The sequence below is a fragment of the Electrophorus electricus genome, chromosome 4 (assembly GCF_013358815.1).
Source record: "Electrophorus electricus isolate fEleEle1 chromosome 4, fEleEle1.pri, whole genome shotgun sequence".
In the NCBI taxonomy this organism is placed as follows: Eukaryota; Metazoa; Chordata; class Actinopteri; order Gymnotiformes; family Gymnotidae; genus Electrophorus; species Electrophorus electricus.
The window spans coordinates 7,020,509-7,037,249 of NC_049538.1; the positions used below are offsets into that span (position 1 = coordinate 7,020,509).

Genomic DNA, 16,741 nt, shown 5'->3' on the forward strand with positions numbered 1-16,741 from the left:
TTGGAATGTGAGAATTCCAAACAGCACTCTGCACCCGTATCGAGCCAAAGAAGACAACTTTTTCCATACTCAAACAGACATGCATCCTCACTAACATGTAGACCTAGGCAAGATTCCATACTCAAACAGACATGCATCCTCACTAACATGTAGACCTAGGCAAGATTCCATACTCAAACAGACATGCATCCTCATTAACATGTAGACCTAGGCAAGATTCCATACTCAAACAGACATGCATCCTCACTAACATGTAGACCTAGGCAAGATTCCATACTCAAACAGACATGCATCCTCACTAACATGTAGACCTAGGCAAGATTCCATACTCAGACATGCATCCTCACTAACATGTAGACCCAGGCAAGATTCTGGATCTGACTCAGAATACAGAGTGTGCACTGAGGCCTTGTCCTTGACTAGTGGTAAATAAATGCTGGCTACTGGGGAGAAGGAGACCTCCTCACACCTCCTCAGACCTCCTCAGACGTGCATTCACATAATGTGCATGTCAATAAAAATATTCACACTGTTCAAAAAAAAGGCTCCGGGATGGAATGTCTCCACACCACAGCGGATCAGACTGAAGTGTGTGTGTGTGTGTGTGTGTGTGTATAGGGAGGAAAGAGGTGGTGTCAGACAGCATCCTGTGAGGATCTCTGTCTCCCTGCTACTGCGTCAGCCATGTGAAGGCAGACGAGAAGGTCCAGGTAACTGACTAGCCTATGAGCTCTGAGGAGCTGACAGGCGGCTGAGCCGTGAGATTAGACGATGATGGCTTTGGGTATTAAATGTAAACGGCGGCACAGCAGTGAACCTCATGACTGAACCCGGCAGTCCTTTTTCTACAGGAACTCGGTCTTTAACTACATCTCACACTGTTCCCCATTTTACAGCTAATCTGTTATTAGGTGGAATGTCTGACGCAGGCACTAAGTCCCATCTGGTTATTTTAATCTTTTGCCTGGTCATGCTGCAAGACTGATCTTCTCGTGCTCTCTCTTGTAGGCACACACACACACACACACACACACACACACACACACACACACACACACACACACACACACACACACACACACACACACACACACACACACACACACACACACACACACACACACACACACACACACACACACACAAACACCTATTAAGAGTTGTTTTGTGATAGGAACACAGTAGTAGCATTTAATCACATTAAAAAGACTACCAGAGAGAAGCACTGTCATCTTCCACTCAGCAGATCTCAGTCAATACATGGCACTCGTCATTACTGTGGGGGGCTCATAAGCATGTGTGTGTGTGTATCTCAAGGGATTATTGATTTCTTCTAGCCTTATTCAATGGTTCCCAGCTGAGTGATCAATGGCTTTGAGACCCAGCTGTGGCATGCAGTCAAAGTCCTTCACTGAATGTTACAGTAGGATCAAGAACTATGGATAGAACAAAAACATGTGCACTTGTTCCTCAAGGCGTCTTGGGCATGGTAAGTGTGGGCTGGGGGGGGGGGGGGGGTCTTTCTTACCAATCTGAAGCAGCACGGGCGTCACCAGGGCTGTCTCCATCGCGTAACAGAACTCCCTTCCGAACATGATGGCTCCGTGCATAACCCACTGGCGCAGGGGGATGCGGTCTATGGAGGCCTCGCTCGGCGCGTCCTCCTGACTCTCCAGGTCCTGCCCACTAGCCCCACCCACTCCATTAGCCCTGCCTCCTCCCCGTCCTGCCGAGCCTCTGGGGGCCGCCTTAGCAGGAATCACCACAACCTCTTGCACTTGCATAGTATCCGAATCAGTGTTCTGGGGGGCCATCGCCGTCGGCATGCAGTAACCGAGTAGAACACCCCGGGCTCCGTAGGCACGTTGTGTGCAACAAAAAAGGAAACAAAACAAAAAAAACCCAACAACCCCAAAACCCAACTCTGGATTAAAAAAAACCAAAAAAAAAACGGTGTGGGTTTAATTCCGAGCAGCTCCTTTTGGTTGGTGAACCTGCATCATCTAAGATGCTCTTGTTGAACAACTGACAAAAAAAAAAAAGCTCAATTAAGCAAGATACATTCCATGTAGGTTTCTCAAGGATGGCTAGTGGAGCTCCCAGTAGAGCCTCATCCGTCGTGTCATGGGTTGGGGTCTTTTTTTTGGTATGCAACCATGAGGGAGATATGGCTTTATCATGAGGTTACTCCCTTTGGTGTGTGCAAATGTGTGTATAAGTGTGTATGTGTGTGTATGTGCGTGCATGAAAATGTATGTGTGTGTGTGTGTGTGTGTGTGTGTGTGTATATGTGTATGTGTGTGTGTGTGTATATGTGTGTGTGTGTGTGTTTACTGTCTATTGGAAATAGTAAAAATCCATATAATTTGCCATTCAGTTAATACCAGTTTCATGATTTCTGTGGAGGAGGTGTTGTAGAGGGGAGGCAGGCAGTGGGCAGGGGGGCAGGACACACAGGTGGGAGCTCGCTGGTGAATCCCCATCGAGTGGCTGATCAATCTGCCAGAGAGAGAGAGAGAGAGAGAGAGAGAGAGAGAGAGAGAGAGAGAGAGAGTCAGTTCTTTGTGTCATGGCAGATCATGCTATACCTTATATCACACACACAGCCACCAACTCTGCTACTGTATACAGCCCTTACTAAGGCAGGCTGATGGATTGAGAGGCCTTATCTGTAAGGCATGATTAAAACCTTTAAGGCCTTTAATAAAGCCCGTCTGGGGTTTCCCGGATGGGCTCAGAGCGAACAGGGGCATTAGCGTTCTTGCAGGGATTGGGCACAGCTTGCATCCTGGTGCTGAAGAGACAACGGCCTCCTCCAGACGGCAGTCCAGGCCAGCAAAGAAGAAGCACGTGGAAGAAAAAATTAGCTCATGGAAGCACGTGTAAGAAAAGAAAGCTGTTTATTAAAAGTCTCAATATGACTGAAAATGAACAAACAACAAAAGCACAACTGGAATCTGCACAAATATAGTCAGAGGCGTCACGCCCACAAAACCTGAGGTGTGGGTGCACCCTTGGATTTTTCTAGAAGCTGATAATGAACTTGTATCTGATTATTGCACTGCTCATGCATCTAATTTGGAGGTTATTTCTCAAACATGTTGAAAAAGTCGATAAAGAGAGACTCAGTCCCCCAACCCATCTTCACTGGGACATTATAAGGTTGCAAAGACTGCATGACTTAAACCACTTCTAGAGGGCAGCATCTCTGACCTTATCTCTGTTGCATGCACATGCACGTGTGCAGGAACATTTGCCGTAAGAAACGCACCTTCTTGGGTGTGTGCTGTTTTGTATATTTATATATCTATATGGATATATGTTCTTATTTATTTAGTAAAGCATTAGATTCTAAATTCCTTGCGTGTGTTTTCAATTTTAGGCTAGGCTGTAGTCTATTTGTACCACCTCAAAACATCCCTGAAACCTGAATGCATCTCTCTCGCAGATCCACATGCACTTTGCTCCAGTCTCGATCTTTGGTCGAAACAGAGAATATCGATCCTCACCAACTGTTTTTCGGAAGAGACTTCTTCCATAAGAAATCCATAAGTCGTTTTCACCAAGACTCTGCCATTCATAAATGTTTTAGTTGAGAATAGTTATTAGGTAAGTACAGGATCTATGCACATGCACATTTGAGCGTTGTTATGCTTATGTAAAATAGTTCATTGTCTGTTCTTCAGTTGTATACTATTATATGTTTAAATTCCCATATTTTATCATTTATAATGGTTTTAAACAGTAATTGTCATTATTTTAGAAAGGATTATGGTCTCCTAAAATAAACACTACACTAACACTTCAAATCAAATATTACTTAGGAACCATGTCCTCCAATAATCAGTGAAATAATATTTAAATATGTTACATTTATCTGTCTCCATGGTGCAGAACTGAAGAAAAAAGTCAGAACTGTGAGTAATAAAGTAAGAGCCGTGGTTAGGGATAGGACTGTTCCATCCCAGGTTTAATAACACAGCAGCCTTTAGCTCCTCACTAAGCACGAACGCAGGAAACGGGCGACACAGACATCCAAACGAGTCCAAGATAAAGAGAGCGTGGTGGAGATTTTACACATTTCAGGTCATTGAAAGACGGGTAAATGTTCATAGCTAACTTAGCTAAAAATGTATAGCTAACGTAACTTTTGTGAAGCCTGGCGGGACGTTTACTCATGCTTACACAGCCGCACCAGCTCCGCCGAGGGCTCGGGGTAAAACTCACGGAGCCGCACGCTGCCTGATTACCCTGCGCGTTAACGGCTGACGCCGCAGTTCCTTCGCGGACAAGCGGATGTTTTATCGTTTAATTGTCCGCTCTCTGGCACTTAAAGATATGCTCCGACTCCGCTGTTTGTGCAAGGAGCTGATAAGATTCACGTCGTAACACTCTAAGACTTTATGGTTATGGTTTTGCTTTATGGAGTCCTAAAATGGAAATCTTAGCCATGATATTCAACAAAAAGCGCAAATGGTATTGGTAAAATAAAACAAAAAATCATACATATACATTTCACACAATGACCTTTCAGCCTGATTGAAAGCAACATAAATTTATCATATTTTTCTTTGTAGTATAAATGTTAAAAAATCTCTAGGCCTTTCTTTCTTACAATGAGTCTATAACTATCCATACTGTTGCTGTCGAAGATGATTAATTCTTTAACTTTGCAATCTACAATATTGATTCAGCTTCACAGAGATGAGAGATCAGATTGACAGAGTCAGAACGTTACATTTTAAGATGATAATAAACTGGTAATCCTATACATCTGACCTGCAACCTCGGTACATTACCCCACCAGAATAATCACAGCATTGTCAGACACTAACTACTTACAGATTACAACAGGGACTAATTAGACAGACAGCAGCCCAAGACAGGCTAAGAGGCAGGCTGTTTTAGATGGAAGGGTTGCTGAAGGATTTCATCACTTTCTGCTTAGTGGAGCGCGAGTGGACTGGGAGAATGATCCTTTACTCGATTTGCTCTCCAAATCCTGAAAGGCAGTTTTCTGGCCTGCCTTCTCAGCTGCGGTTAAGACAACCTTTTACGGTGAGCAGGCCGTGCTCGGACAAAAAAGATCCGTCAGCACACATTCCCAACACCTGAAATGTAACTCTCATTTATCACCCTGGCAGCTCAGGGTCCCTGTTCCATTCCTGGTTACCTGGTGACATTCACACCTCTCAATCTCTCTCCAACACATTAGCTGTCAGAGCAGCGGGAGGCCTAACTTCAGCACTCGGCTGTTATGTAGCCGCTCCTCCCACGGGGACGGCTTGTGCCGGATGACACGCTCCAGGGGGACCAAGCCTCTTCCATCCCCTCCTCCATCATCTCCTCCATCACCTCCTCTATTCTCTCTTCCATCATCTCCTCCATCCTCTCTTAGATCACCTCCTCCATCACCTCCTCCATCCTCTCCTCCAGCTTGGAGCTCCTGCCTGGATGGAAGCTTTGCAGCTATGACGAAAATCATCCTGCATCCCACATGACTTCACCTTCCACATTCCAGTAAGGCACGTACAGTGCTAATAGTTCACCAAATGTATCAGCATGTGCTACAGTTGTTTAGCAAATATTTAAAATATAGTTGAATAAAGTATTCAGCAAGAGCGGGATTTCCAAACTAGCCACACAAATGCCCACAATAGGGCAAAAATGACTAAATCGTTGGAATGGAACAGATGTGAAAGCCTTTTGAGATTCAGGATGGCTTCCTACCCAGCTAAAGGACTGCGTTCAGCTGAGCTGAATTCAAGATAAGCATAAATAACAAAGAACAATGTACTGTTCACATGGAGGCTCAAATCTGCAGGACTGAATCAGTCTAGCTTGCACACCTACTACAGGGAGTGCATCAAGGTTAAATCCACAATACCTACTCCTGAAGAAAATGTCTTTGGTTTCATAACCAGGAATGGTTTTGTCCCCAGGAGGTTACAGGAAGTTAGAACTGTGTTATGACGTAACAGAGAGCGAAGCATCATGCCATGATTTCCATTGTAATTGAATGGCAGTGATTTCCATCAGCTGATCCAAGCAGTGAATCAAACTCATATGTCCCTCTGTGGCACAGCAAAGGGCTTTTGAAGAAGGCAGCGCTACAATAACTGTAACGTTTACTGCCCGAGTGCCAAAGAGTGTGGAGCAGGACGCACAGACTCTCTCGACGTGGACAAACATTTATTTACATAAAACATAAAGACTATAGTGGCACTCCTGTGTAACACAAACAGTGAACATAGACACTTAACACTAATGATGTTTAACATTAACACCAGCTAGACAAACATGATTATGAATGTTACATTTAGACATTAACTCACGAACAACACACTACATCAACAATGACCAACAACACTGCACACACTGACACTGGTTTAAATACACAAAGACAAACAAGGTGCAGGTGTGTGCAGGCGTGGTTACAAAACGAAGATCCTCCCACTGCACACCATGTGACTCGCGAGAGGCGAGCGTTCCGCGACAATAACAGACTAGACCACCTCATAAATGCATTACAAAACAAAAAGCAATACGCTTTGCCAAAATGCCCTTTAGGCAATGAATCAAGCGCTTGACTCAGAAGGGAAGGAACCCTAAACAGGTGACTGATTAGCAACGCTGCCTGGAAATTGTCATCTCTGTTCAGAGGGTTGGCCTGAGACACGGCTGCTTCTGACCTCTCCATCCCAAGGTCTATCTGAGGCCATTACACATATGACTCACATAAGCTTGGGCTCTGCTCATCACACATCACTTTAATGCTTCTGGAACAATGCCCCCCCTCCTCGAAATAGTACTCCACATCCAATACGGGTCAGAAGTGCAATCTCATCTGTGTGTCATTCTCACTCTCTCTCTCAAACACTGACACGCACGCATACAAACACACACACGCACACACACACACACACGCACGCGCACCCCTATTAATCATTTAGGATGTGAATGAGCTGGAGGGACCTTAATCAATCAGTGATAAGAACAGCCTGTCCGTCTCGCCCCCTTTACACTAAGGGTTCAGAAATCCAGAGGACTACTCTCTCTGAGTGCCTGAGAAGAGAGCCCTATAAATGGGACCCTTTCAGCATACAATGCACGTACCAAAGGACAGACAATAGTTTCCATTTGCCATCTGCAGTGCAGACAGAGAGAAAAACTGGGTTATCACTCTGTTGCTCGCTGGGGACACAGCCTGAAGATCCTGTCTGTCTCCCACAGGCTGTTCAAAGGAACTTTCAGTCTTGGCTAAGGCGAGGGGCGGTAGGCTTGCCTTGCTGTACCATGGATGACTGGAGTCGTTTAGGCCAGAGAAGCGTGAGTGAGGATGTGCTATCTGCAGTACCTGGTCTACAGCCCATCCACAGATGCAGGACGCCGGCCACAGATGCCACAAAGCAGTAGTCAGTAGTACAGCTGAGATTACTTTAGTACGGGTGATAAATTACATCTGAGACAAATTATAGCTGAGAAAAAGCAAACATCCACTCCTTTTTCCGCCTCTCTCCCTCCCTCTTACACACACACACACACGTGCGCGCACACACACACACACACACACACACACACACACACACACACACACACACACAGGAGTTAATAGGGAGTGTGATTGATTGAATCGAACGTGCAGGCTACTTTATATTCCAGCTCTGAGCATCCTGACCACGCATGTCACGACACACCCTGCAGCAGGACAGAGTGGCACCTCACCGCAGCATGTGGGTCACGGTCAGCTTGGCGCATGCTGCTGGCTTCGCAAACACCGAGCCCCAATTGTTTCTCAAGAGTGTCTGGAGGCCCAGACAGAGAGAGAGACATGATCTTACACGGCACACAGAGAAAGGATGTCGCAGTTTCTAAGTGCTGCGCTGGTATTAAGTATCGCGCTGGAGATTCACGTGCAGAGAGCGCAGCAAGGGAAAGACACATCATGCCCTGTGGTGCAGGAGATTCTTACTGTGGCTCCCTCGGAAAACGATCCCGTCTTAGATTCCTCCACCGCACCATTGTGTGTGCGCGCACGTGTGTGTGTGTCCACGTGTGTGTGTGTGTGCACTCACAATAAAAGCCCACTTCCAGTTTCTCCTCACAAACATAGATTTATTTATTCAAAATAAGTATATTTGTTATGTGTGTGTATGTGCCAATATGTAGCTCACAGGTAGTTCCTCCACATATCAGGCTATCATGCATTTCTTTGCGTTTGTGGTGCAAACACTCCTGTGTGCCCATGCACACAGCAAGAACAACAACAGCAAACCAAACAAAAAAACAACATAACAACCCTGCACTGTGCTATGCAGCTGACCTAAATTACAGTGCACACTGCAGGAGCCCTCTAAGTGCAGTGTAGCTATCAGGTTTAAATTGGCACATGTAAGCAAACCCGTGGGAGGGGGCGGCCCAAAGCCCACACCAGCCGCCTGCTCTTAACCGTTGAGTTGGCCCGCTGAGCTGGCCCGCTGTCACCCCCCTGCTCTTAGCTGTTGAGCTGGCCCGCTGTCACCCCCCTGCTCTTAGCAGTTGAGCTGGCCCGCTGTCACCCCCCTGCTCTTAGCAGTTGAGCTGGCCCGCTATCACTGTCCTCCACTGTTATTTGTGTCACATTCATCACATCCACACATGGACAGCAGGCCTAGGCCCCTTCCCAGATTTATCTACAGTCTATTACTCTGCACTCAAAACCAGGCCAGCAGGACTGTAATCAACACACTCTGAAGTCTCCATGTGGAAAAGTGCTAGCACAGGAAGCATGGGTACCTGCCTTACAGACAAGTGAGAAAGATACTTTAGAGTGGGACTCAGTAGAACATCTCTTAGAGACCCTTCTTCCTACCCAAAAGTCCCGTTTACCAATTAGGCTCCATAAACGTTTGAAGCACACATGTTCAGGTACGCGGGGTGGCTTAGCACACGGCAGGTCACCCAGGCCCTGAGATCTTTCCTGAGGCTTCAGCTGATCCAGAGCAGGTCCTCCGCGGATATGTCAGCAAATGAAGGCTAATGCAGGCACAATGTGGTCTGAGCTGTGATGCTCTTATATCACCCAAAGGGCAGGCGGGGCTAAGAATAGATGCCCTAACCGAGTGGTCTGCAGCTAACTTGTGAGAGAGAGAGAGAGAGAGAGAAAGACAGACAGAGAGGGACAGAGAGACAGACAGAGACAAAGAGAGACAGACAGAGAGGCCATGATTCTTTTGCTCTAGAGACTTTCACCTTCTCAAGAAATATCTGCTTCATCAACAACCTGACAAATTCTGAGACTGTGGCATCCTTCCAACCTGTGAAAAAGCTGCTTGCTATGCACCAAAGTACACCATTAAAAGTTCATACTATACAGTGAGAGACACTAGTGACATTTAGCACAAACTCCCCGAGAGCATGTGGAGACAGCTAGCCAGACAGGAGTCCTCTGAGGTTAAGATAGGTCATTTCAGAATATAACACATTCTCATCAGAGGCTACACGCTGTCTCATATCACTTCAAGAAAGAGCCCATGTCCCATAGCTGCAATGAACACTAATAAGAGGTAGTCATTTCATGCCTATGCCAGTGGCATCATGCTATTCACAAGCTATTCTATTTTCACAGTAAGTCGACTGGAACTGTACCAATCTGAACGGCCGTCACAGCGCCATGTCCCTCTTACCTGTGGCATCTCCTCTGCCAAATAATCTTCCCCATGAGGACCATCTTATTTTTCAGCCGCTATTAGCTTGTAAAAACATTAAAGTATTGTTAGCATGCAACTTCTTCTGATGACTCATGAAGAGATTCTCAGATGTACAGTATGACTAAGAGGAGTTCCTGAAAATAAGTGTATCAGAATGGCAGTGATGCCTTAAATACGCAAGAAAACACAACCCAACACAACCCTACACAACACAACCCTACACAACCCTACACAACACAACCCAGCACAGCCCTACACAACCCAGGACAGCCCTACACAATCTCTTTCTTACTTTACCAATATAAAGTTCAAGTTGGTTGATGATTCTATTGATTATAGAACAAAGGACCAATAATGCCAAGGTAAATGAGTTGTACAGGCAACGTGTATTGGAGTGAGCGTTCTGAGCTCTCATCCTGAGCACCAAGCCCCCCACCCGAACACCAAGCAACCCCCCCCCCCCCCCGAACACCCAGCCTCTCCTCTTCATGTTCTACTGCTGCGCCACCCACTGGGCATACTTACGGGGTGCAAAAAACAGATGGCAGAATATTAACGGCAGATTATTGCAAGCAACGCTGACGAAGACAATCCCGTCAAGACGAGGCAGGGAGGTGGCTGAGCTCCCTGTCACGTGAGAAGTCAGGCGCTGGGGGCCTGCAGAGGCGAGGCAGGGGTGAGGATGCGGGTCCGCATCCACTGCTGGAGGTGGCGGCGGGTGGTTGGGTTACACTCAGCTGCGGCCTGGCGGGGGCTACTTAATCCGGCAGGGTGAGGCTCGTCAGCACGAGTCCTCTCTGCGGCTTTGAGGATGGAAAACACTCTTCACTCCGGAAGCCTCCCTTTGCGGACTGGCGTGCATCATTGTAACAACGCCTCTGAAGAGTCTACAGAAACCTGACAATGCTTCGCGCTGACATAGGAAAGCCCAAGCACTCCCCTCCACCTGCAAGCAGCAGAACAGCCACACCACAGACACATCGACACCTAACAAACTAGCAAAACATTTCGTTTTGGGGTGGTATCAGTCTGCTCTCTCTACGCCTTTTAGCAGCAATAATACACTTACCTAGAACGTTTAGCACGCTTAGCCTAGATCTAACCAGGGATTCAGTCTGAACTTTAAACCACAGGAGGACAGAAATGTTGGCAGGAAAAGACCGTACTTTCTCCCCGACTGCTCCTGTATACTGCTCCTCCTCCTCCTACTGGCCAAGGCGCAACACCTAACACACAGTTTCGCCCTGACCGCGCTGAGCCGTCCTGGAAAATTCCAGCGTGTCTGCATGCCCGTTTGTGTCAGGGCAAGAGGCCGAGCCAGGGGCAGAGCTGGTCGGCCTTGGACACATGCCTGCGCTCGCACCGCCGAGGTTAGCGCGACTTTTTGGGAACCGAAGTACTCTTCCCCTCTCTTAGCGCTCAAAGTAGAGGAAGACAAAAGAAGGGGGATGCCTAACACACACACATACACACACATACACACATACACATACACACACACACTCGTTCGTGCGCTTACATAAACACCCACTCTGCTCCAGTCACACACACGCACGCATGCACAGGTATGTAAATAGTCGCAACTGAATATTGAGTGTGTGTGTGTGGGGGGGGGGGGGGGGGATCCGGGGGGGTTGGGGGGAGGAGGGAGGTGGGGGGCTTCCTTCGCGGACAGGCAGCACACAAAGCGTCCTTTATGAGCCGTGGCTCTGTGAGAGCGCAGCACAGACAGCTTACAGCCACCCTCTCATGCTCAGCGCTGGTCAAGACCAGGGCACAGAGGCAGCGCTTGGCCAGATCACCCGGGGATTCATTCAGATCCGTATGGAAAGTAACCTGGGGCACTTCCGCAGGTCTCGCGCTCCAGAGCGGCAGGAAGAGAACGCCCCACATCAGACCGAATGCAGATTTGCTCGTGTAACAATTTGCTGCACTCCTGCTGGTGTTCTGGGATGGGGCTGGATGGGGGAGCATGAAAGGATGGAGAGTAGGAGAGATGCAGAACTAGATGCAGTTAGGCTTATTGTTAAACATGTCATTAGTGCCAGGAGCAGCTAGGAGGGGTCCAGGAACTGCACCCCGATCGCCTGGTAATGCGCTGAAGCCAAGAGTAAACCATCTGTGCTGGCTCCAAAATGGCAGGGGAATTCAAACCTTTCAGACAAGCTACACTGGTTGTGCCACCAACTCTGAGGATGACGGCAATGACACGCCGAAGGTCAGCTGTTGGCATGCTGCCGTGGAAACCGATGTGCGATCAATGTTGAAACAGGCCGGGGCGTAGGACGGACTGCACTGGGAGAGCCTTGAGGAAATATTCAAGACTAAAAAACTGTGTTCACCTTACAATCGAAACAGGCAAAAGACATTTTATATTTAAAGGTATTATGCCACAAAATGACAAACCGGTTCCTTCAAGACAAATACCAGCATGAAATAAACAACAACAACAACAACCATGGCAGTAACAACTGCTTTCCACATCCATGCATCAACCTGGTGATGACTTCAGTTTGTCTCAAGCAGGCAGACAGATGGAGGCAGCCTAGACCTTTCCAAAGTAAACACACAGAATCACACACACACACACACACACACACACACACACACAGACACACACGGAGAGTGAGAAGCTTTGAGACATTAGGTAGCATGTGAGGGATGGTGTCCCTTTCACTAATGATAATTCTTGAACTTCTTCCAACTCTCTCCCAGAAAGCAAGCTGCCTGAGTATGAGAATCTTGCATGCTGTCTCTATGGATACACACATAGACAGACACAATCGCACAAAAAACCCCACAACCCTCAAAAGTTACACAAACTCTGTTTTCTCACGTCAAGTCAAAAAAGACAAAGAAAACTGGAAGGTAGAAAGACACTTGAGAAGGTTTTCATCAGAGGCTTTGTTTCAAATGAAGTGAAATTGGAGCTAAATGGCGAGGTCTGGTAGACCGGTTGCAGCAGCGTGAGAAACGCAACAGCCACCTCACATCACACGTCACCTCCTGCGGCTTCGACAAGATCATCTTCGCTCAGGACACATCGCTGACCTTCAAACCACCTAACTGAGCATCAGGAAACTGTTTTTTTTAATGTTTTTTTTTTTTTTTGATGGGGGGGGGGGGGGGTATCTGAAAGTGACATCTGTAGAACCAGTGCAAAAGTCCATCACCTGAAATGTCTCACAATACATATTCCGTAGTGGCATCATGTTCAGACAGGGGCGTTATGACGCAAACAGAGCGTAAAACCCTGTGCCACGTTTGCGCGTACGCATAGGGCAGATAGTAGGCAACACCTGAACGCTGCCCGACAGCCCAATCTAGTTTATACATCACCTTTGGAAACCAAAACAAGAGAGGGTGAGTTGATGTTTGACGGGAAGAAGCCGTAGCCTAGATACCACCCACAAGCACAATCAGTAGCCAGCGCTAACCAGCCAACTCCCAGTAACCTAGCTTGGTTATACTTCAAAGGTCCTTCCATGCCAGTTACAGTTACCAGCAACTCTGAAGCCTGGTGAGTCTATTTAGGCAAAAACCTACGCCGGTCTGGGCAGGATGGAGCATGGGCACTGAGAGTGGAGGAGGAGGTGGAGGAGTTCCAAGGCTCAGCACATCTGGAAAGAGAAAGCAGGCATTTGCTGTGAGGCCAACCATAAGCTGCATGGCCTGGATTCATTAATATCAGAGAAAGAGAGAGAGAGAGAGAGGTGGGGACAGAGCCAGAGTGTGGGTATGATGGGCACCTGAAATGACTCACGTTTTACTGAGAATGGCCACTCTGCATTAATGAAACACTTTAGCACTTTACATATGAGTCACAGTGGAGCAAGTAAGAAGTAGTGTACTGAAAGAAAAAATGACAAATTACAGAAGGTCCTGAGTACAGCAGATACCCCCCCCCCCCAGTAATGCTTCTGACTCCCTATAAAAGTCCCTGCCCTGCTAAAACAAAGCTAAACCCCAATGTTCAGGAAAAAAACAATACAGTGAAATAGAATAATGTTCAGAAATTGGTCATTTCAGAGCTCACTTTGAGCACACTGATGTCTGACCTTCTTTTCTTTCAATATTCGAAGAAAAATGCTCGCAACTGCAGGTTAACGAACCAACTGAACCAATGCAACATTTCTTGCATGTGCGTGCACGCACACACACGCACGCATGCGCGCACACACACGCATGCGCACACATGCACGCGCACACATCTAGGTGCACATTAGAGCCTACTACACTAATACATGAAACCGATCTGAATCTGGCCTGCATTATGTATGAGGCCGCTGTACAGTATTTTCACATTTCAGTGAAGTCAGTACCATGACTCCATTCATGTTGTGGAATATTTCTCTGATGTAGTTACAAGTGCATTACAGGACTGTAACAAAACATTTGACTCACTCTAACTGCTTATCCTTAATGCAGATTATCATCATTTGGTGAAGGGAGATCCTTTTAAATGCATTATCTCTATCCACTCTACGTGAACGCCAGTATTTAATCGCAGCCTTTCATAATAATGCTAATAGTTAAGAAGGCGTTCAGTGCTTGGGGGGGGGGGGGGGGGGGGGGGGGGTGGGGGGGGGGGGGGGGGGGGGGGGGGGGGGGGGGGGGGGGGGGGGGGGGGGACTGGCCTGGCCCTGGGTTAAGTTAGTTTTGATGGGGGGGGGGGGCGGTGCTCACAGATGGTTGGGGCTCTGCTTCCCTCTGACAGTCATGTGAACAGCTCTGCTGAGTCTGCCCCAGTGTTAGGCAATCAATGAGGAAGGGGGAGCTAACGTGATCTCATTATCACACGCATGCACATACGCACACACACACACACACACACACACACACACACACACACAAAGTGAACATGTATGTTTTAGGCATACACCTCTGGATTTAACGACAGAGCAGCAAAATCCCATTTCAAAGAAACAGCGCCATACGTGATACTTCTGCTGTCTACCAATCATGTATGGTGTGCATGTGTGATTACCTCGGGACATCAAACATACCCAGTTGCAGTTATGCTGAACCAGGCTTAGCACTATAGCCTCAGCACAGCGCTCATGAGACTCACCAAAAGGCCTTGAAAGCTTCATAAATCTCCGGTGCCTGCATACAGCAGCGGCTTTTCTACAGACCCGGCCCCAGCCCAACAGCAGTCTTGGCACCTGGGAAGGTCAAACAAATGACAGCGGTCATCGCACGGCTCTCAAAAGCGAAGCGGCGGCAAACACGCAAGACACCAGGCATCCCGAGCACTCTGCAGCACAAACACGACGCACGCGCGCACCCGCACACACCCGTCTGCTTCACGTCACAGGCGCGCGCGAGGACGTTTACATCTGAGTTCAGTGCAGTGCAGGCCAGGATGGTCAGAGCTGAGCTAGGCGTGATTCTCTCACATGATGCGATAGCGACAAAACTCCGACGGCACGAAACTTCTGCTTTCGGGGAGCGCAGCACAACACCGCCTCGTGACTTTCTTCTGTTTAACAAAACTTCATGCACAGTCATGAACTACCTGAAAACCAATGGCAGTAGCCTATAGCGCTATAGTTTCTTCAACAGGGAATAGCTAATTGAGTATGAGATGGCTACCCAAACACCACCTTTTTGAACAAAGATGCAAGGTCACCCGTGATGGTAAACATAGCGAAACTCTTCAGAGCAGGACCGTTAGCTGTGTATCAAATTTGCGCGGATGTTTTCTCATTTATGCAGTGATTCTTACCAATTTAAGTGATGTTGGGTTAAGACGCTGGAATTCGGTCTCCCTGCTAAATTAGATTGCGTAACGATTCCGCTGTAACAGCTTACCTGGACTGTTACTGCCAGCTAGCAGGTGGGTACGGGGGACTTCAACACTGGCATGTTTCATCTAGTGTAGATTACAATCTAATGCCGGTTGATTAGCACTGAATTTTTCAGTCTGAATCATTTTTTAAAAATTAACTAAGTTATTATTCCAGTATGAGCAACATGCGGTTCCGTCGGGGAAAAAAGCTGCAAAAATGCATCCATGACAGTCACGACTCTTGGCTATCTCAACAAATGCGTGCACTTGATGACCAGACACTCGTTGCACTGACTGTTAAAAACAGATTCCATAAAACAACCATTTCGGGATGTGTTTTAACTAGGACTGCAACCCTGCTGATAGAGATCTCATTCTTTGGCTTGAAGCAAGCAAACCCGCCTTCTGTTAACAAATTAAGCCACTAACGCCACTTTTGCACCAGTAGGCAAAGGAGTCTGTGGGGCAGCACACCATGGAAAAATACAACCTTATAACGAGATGGAAATGACTTCTTTGTTATCGATGCTCCGCTCCAGCAGCGTTCACAGCGTCCAGTCAAGCCGCGGCGACCTGAGATGCTGCTCTAGTGTTACCCAGCTAGGATATTGATTTCACCACAAATATAACTCAGCATTCAGAATACTCACCCGGATACCTGGCGTTTGACACAAGAGACCGTGGGAGTGTGCTACTCCTACAGTGTGCGCCGTTATCCTACGCTCCCGTTGTAAGGTATTTTTGTTTTGGTGCATTGGCCAAAGCCTCGGGGACGTCTTCCAGTTAAGCCACTTTAATGCGCCTTTAAAGGCAATATCTGTCGGAAATAAACGTGCCGCTTCCGCTGACGCACCACGCGTATTTGAATAAAGGGGCGAGGATTTGGAGTTAAAGGTAAAGGGTCTGGACGCGCGTCTTAGCTGATGTCGTTCCCCCCCCCCCCCCCCCCCCCACCGCCCTATTTTTTCATAGATAGATAAGTAGTACCATTTAAAACAGTTAGTGGAATCAAAAGCAATATTAAAATAACCACATTTCAAAGGAGCAAAAATAAAATAAGAGACGAGCTCATTTATATGTGAAACTTTTAAAAATCCATAACACGATTATTATGCTATATTTCACCCCTCTCGTGTAATATATTTTCTTAATTAATTCAGATACAAATCCACACATGTAACTTTCATCATTATTCCATTTATATATATATATATATATATATATATATATATATATATATATATATATATATATATATATA

General features: G+C 47.0%; 1 protein-coding gene across 1 annotated transcript in view; it reads right to left on the reverse strand.

The window, feature by feature from the left end:
* The window catches only part of LOC113585115 (solute carrier family 45 member 4), a 38,629-nt gene extending 22,345 nt beyond the window's left edge, over positions 1-16,284 (reverse strand). The window contains exons 1-3 of the mRNA XM_035525578.1: positions 16,131-16,284; positions 14,761-14,854; positions 1,529-2,499 (exon numbers count right to left, since the gene is read on the reverse strand). Coding sequence (XP_035381471.1) covers positions 1,529-1,826 — 298 coding nt within the window. The 5' untranslated portion in view covers positions 1,827-2,499; positions 14,761-14,854; positions 16,131-16,284. The remainder of the gene's footprint in view (positions 1-1,528; positions 2,500-14,760; positions 14,855-16,130) is intronic.
* Positions 16,285-16,741: the final 457 nt, after the last annotated feature.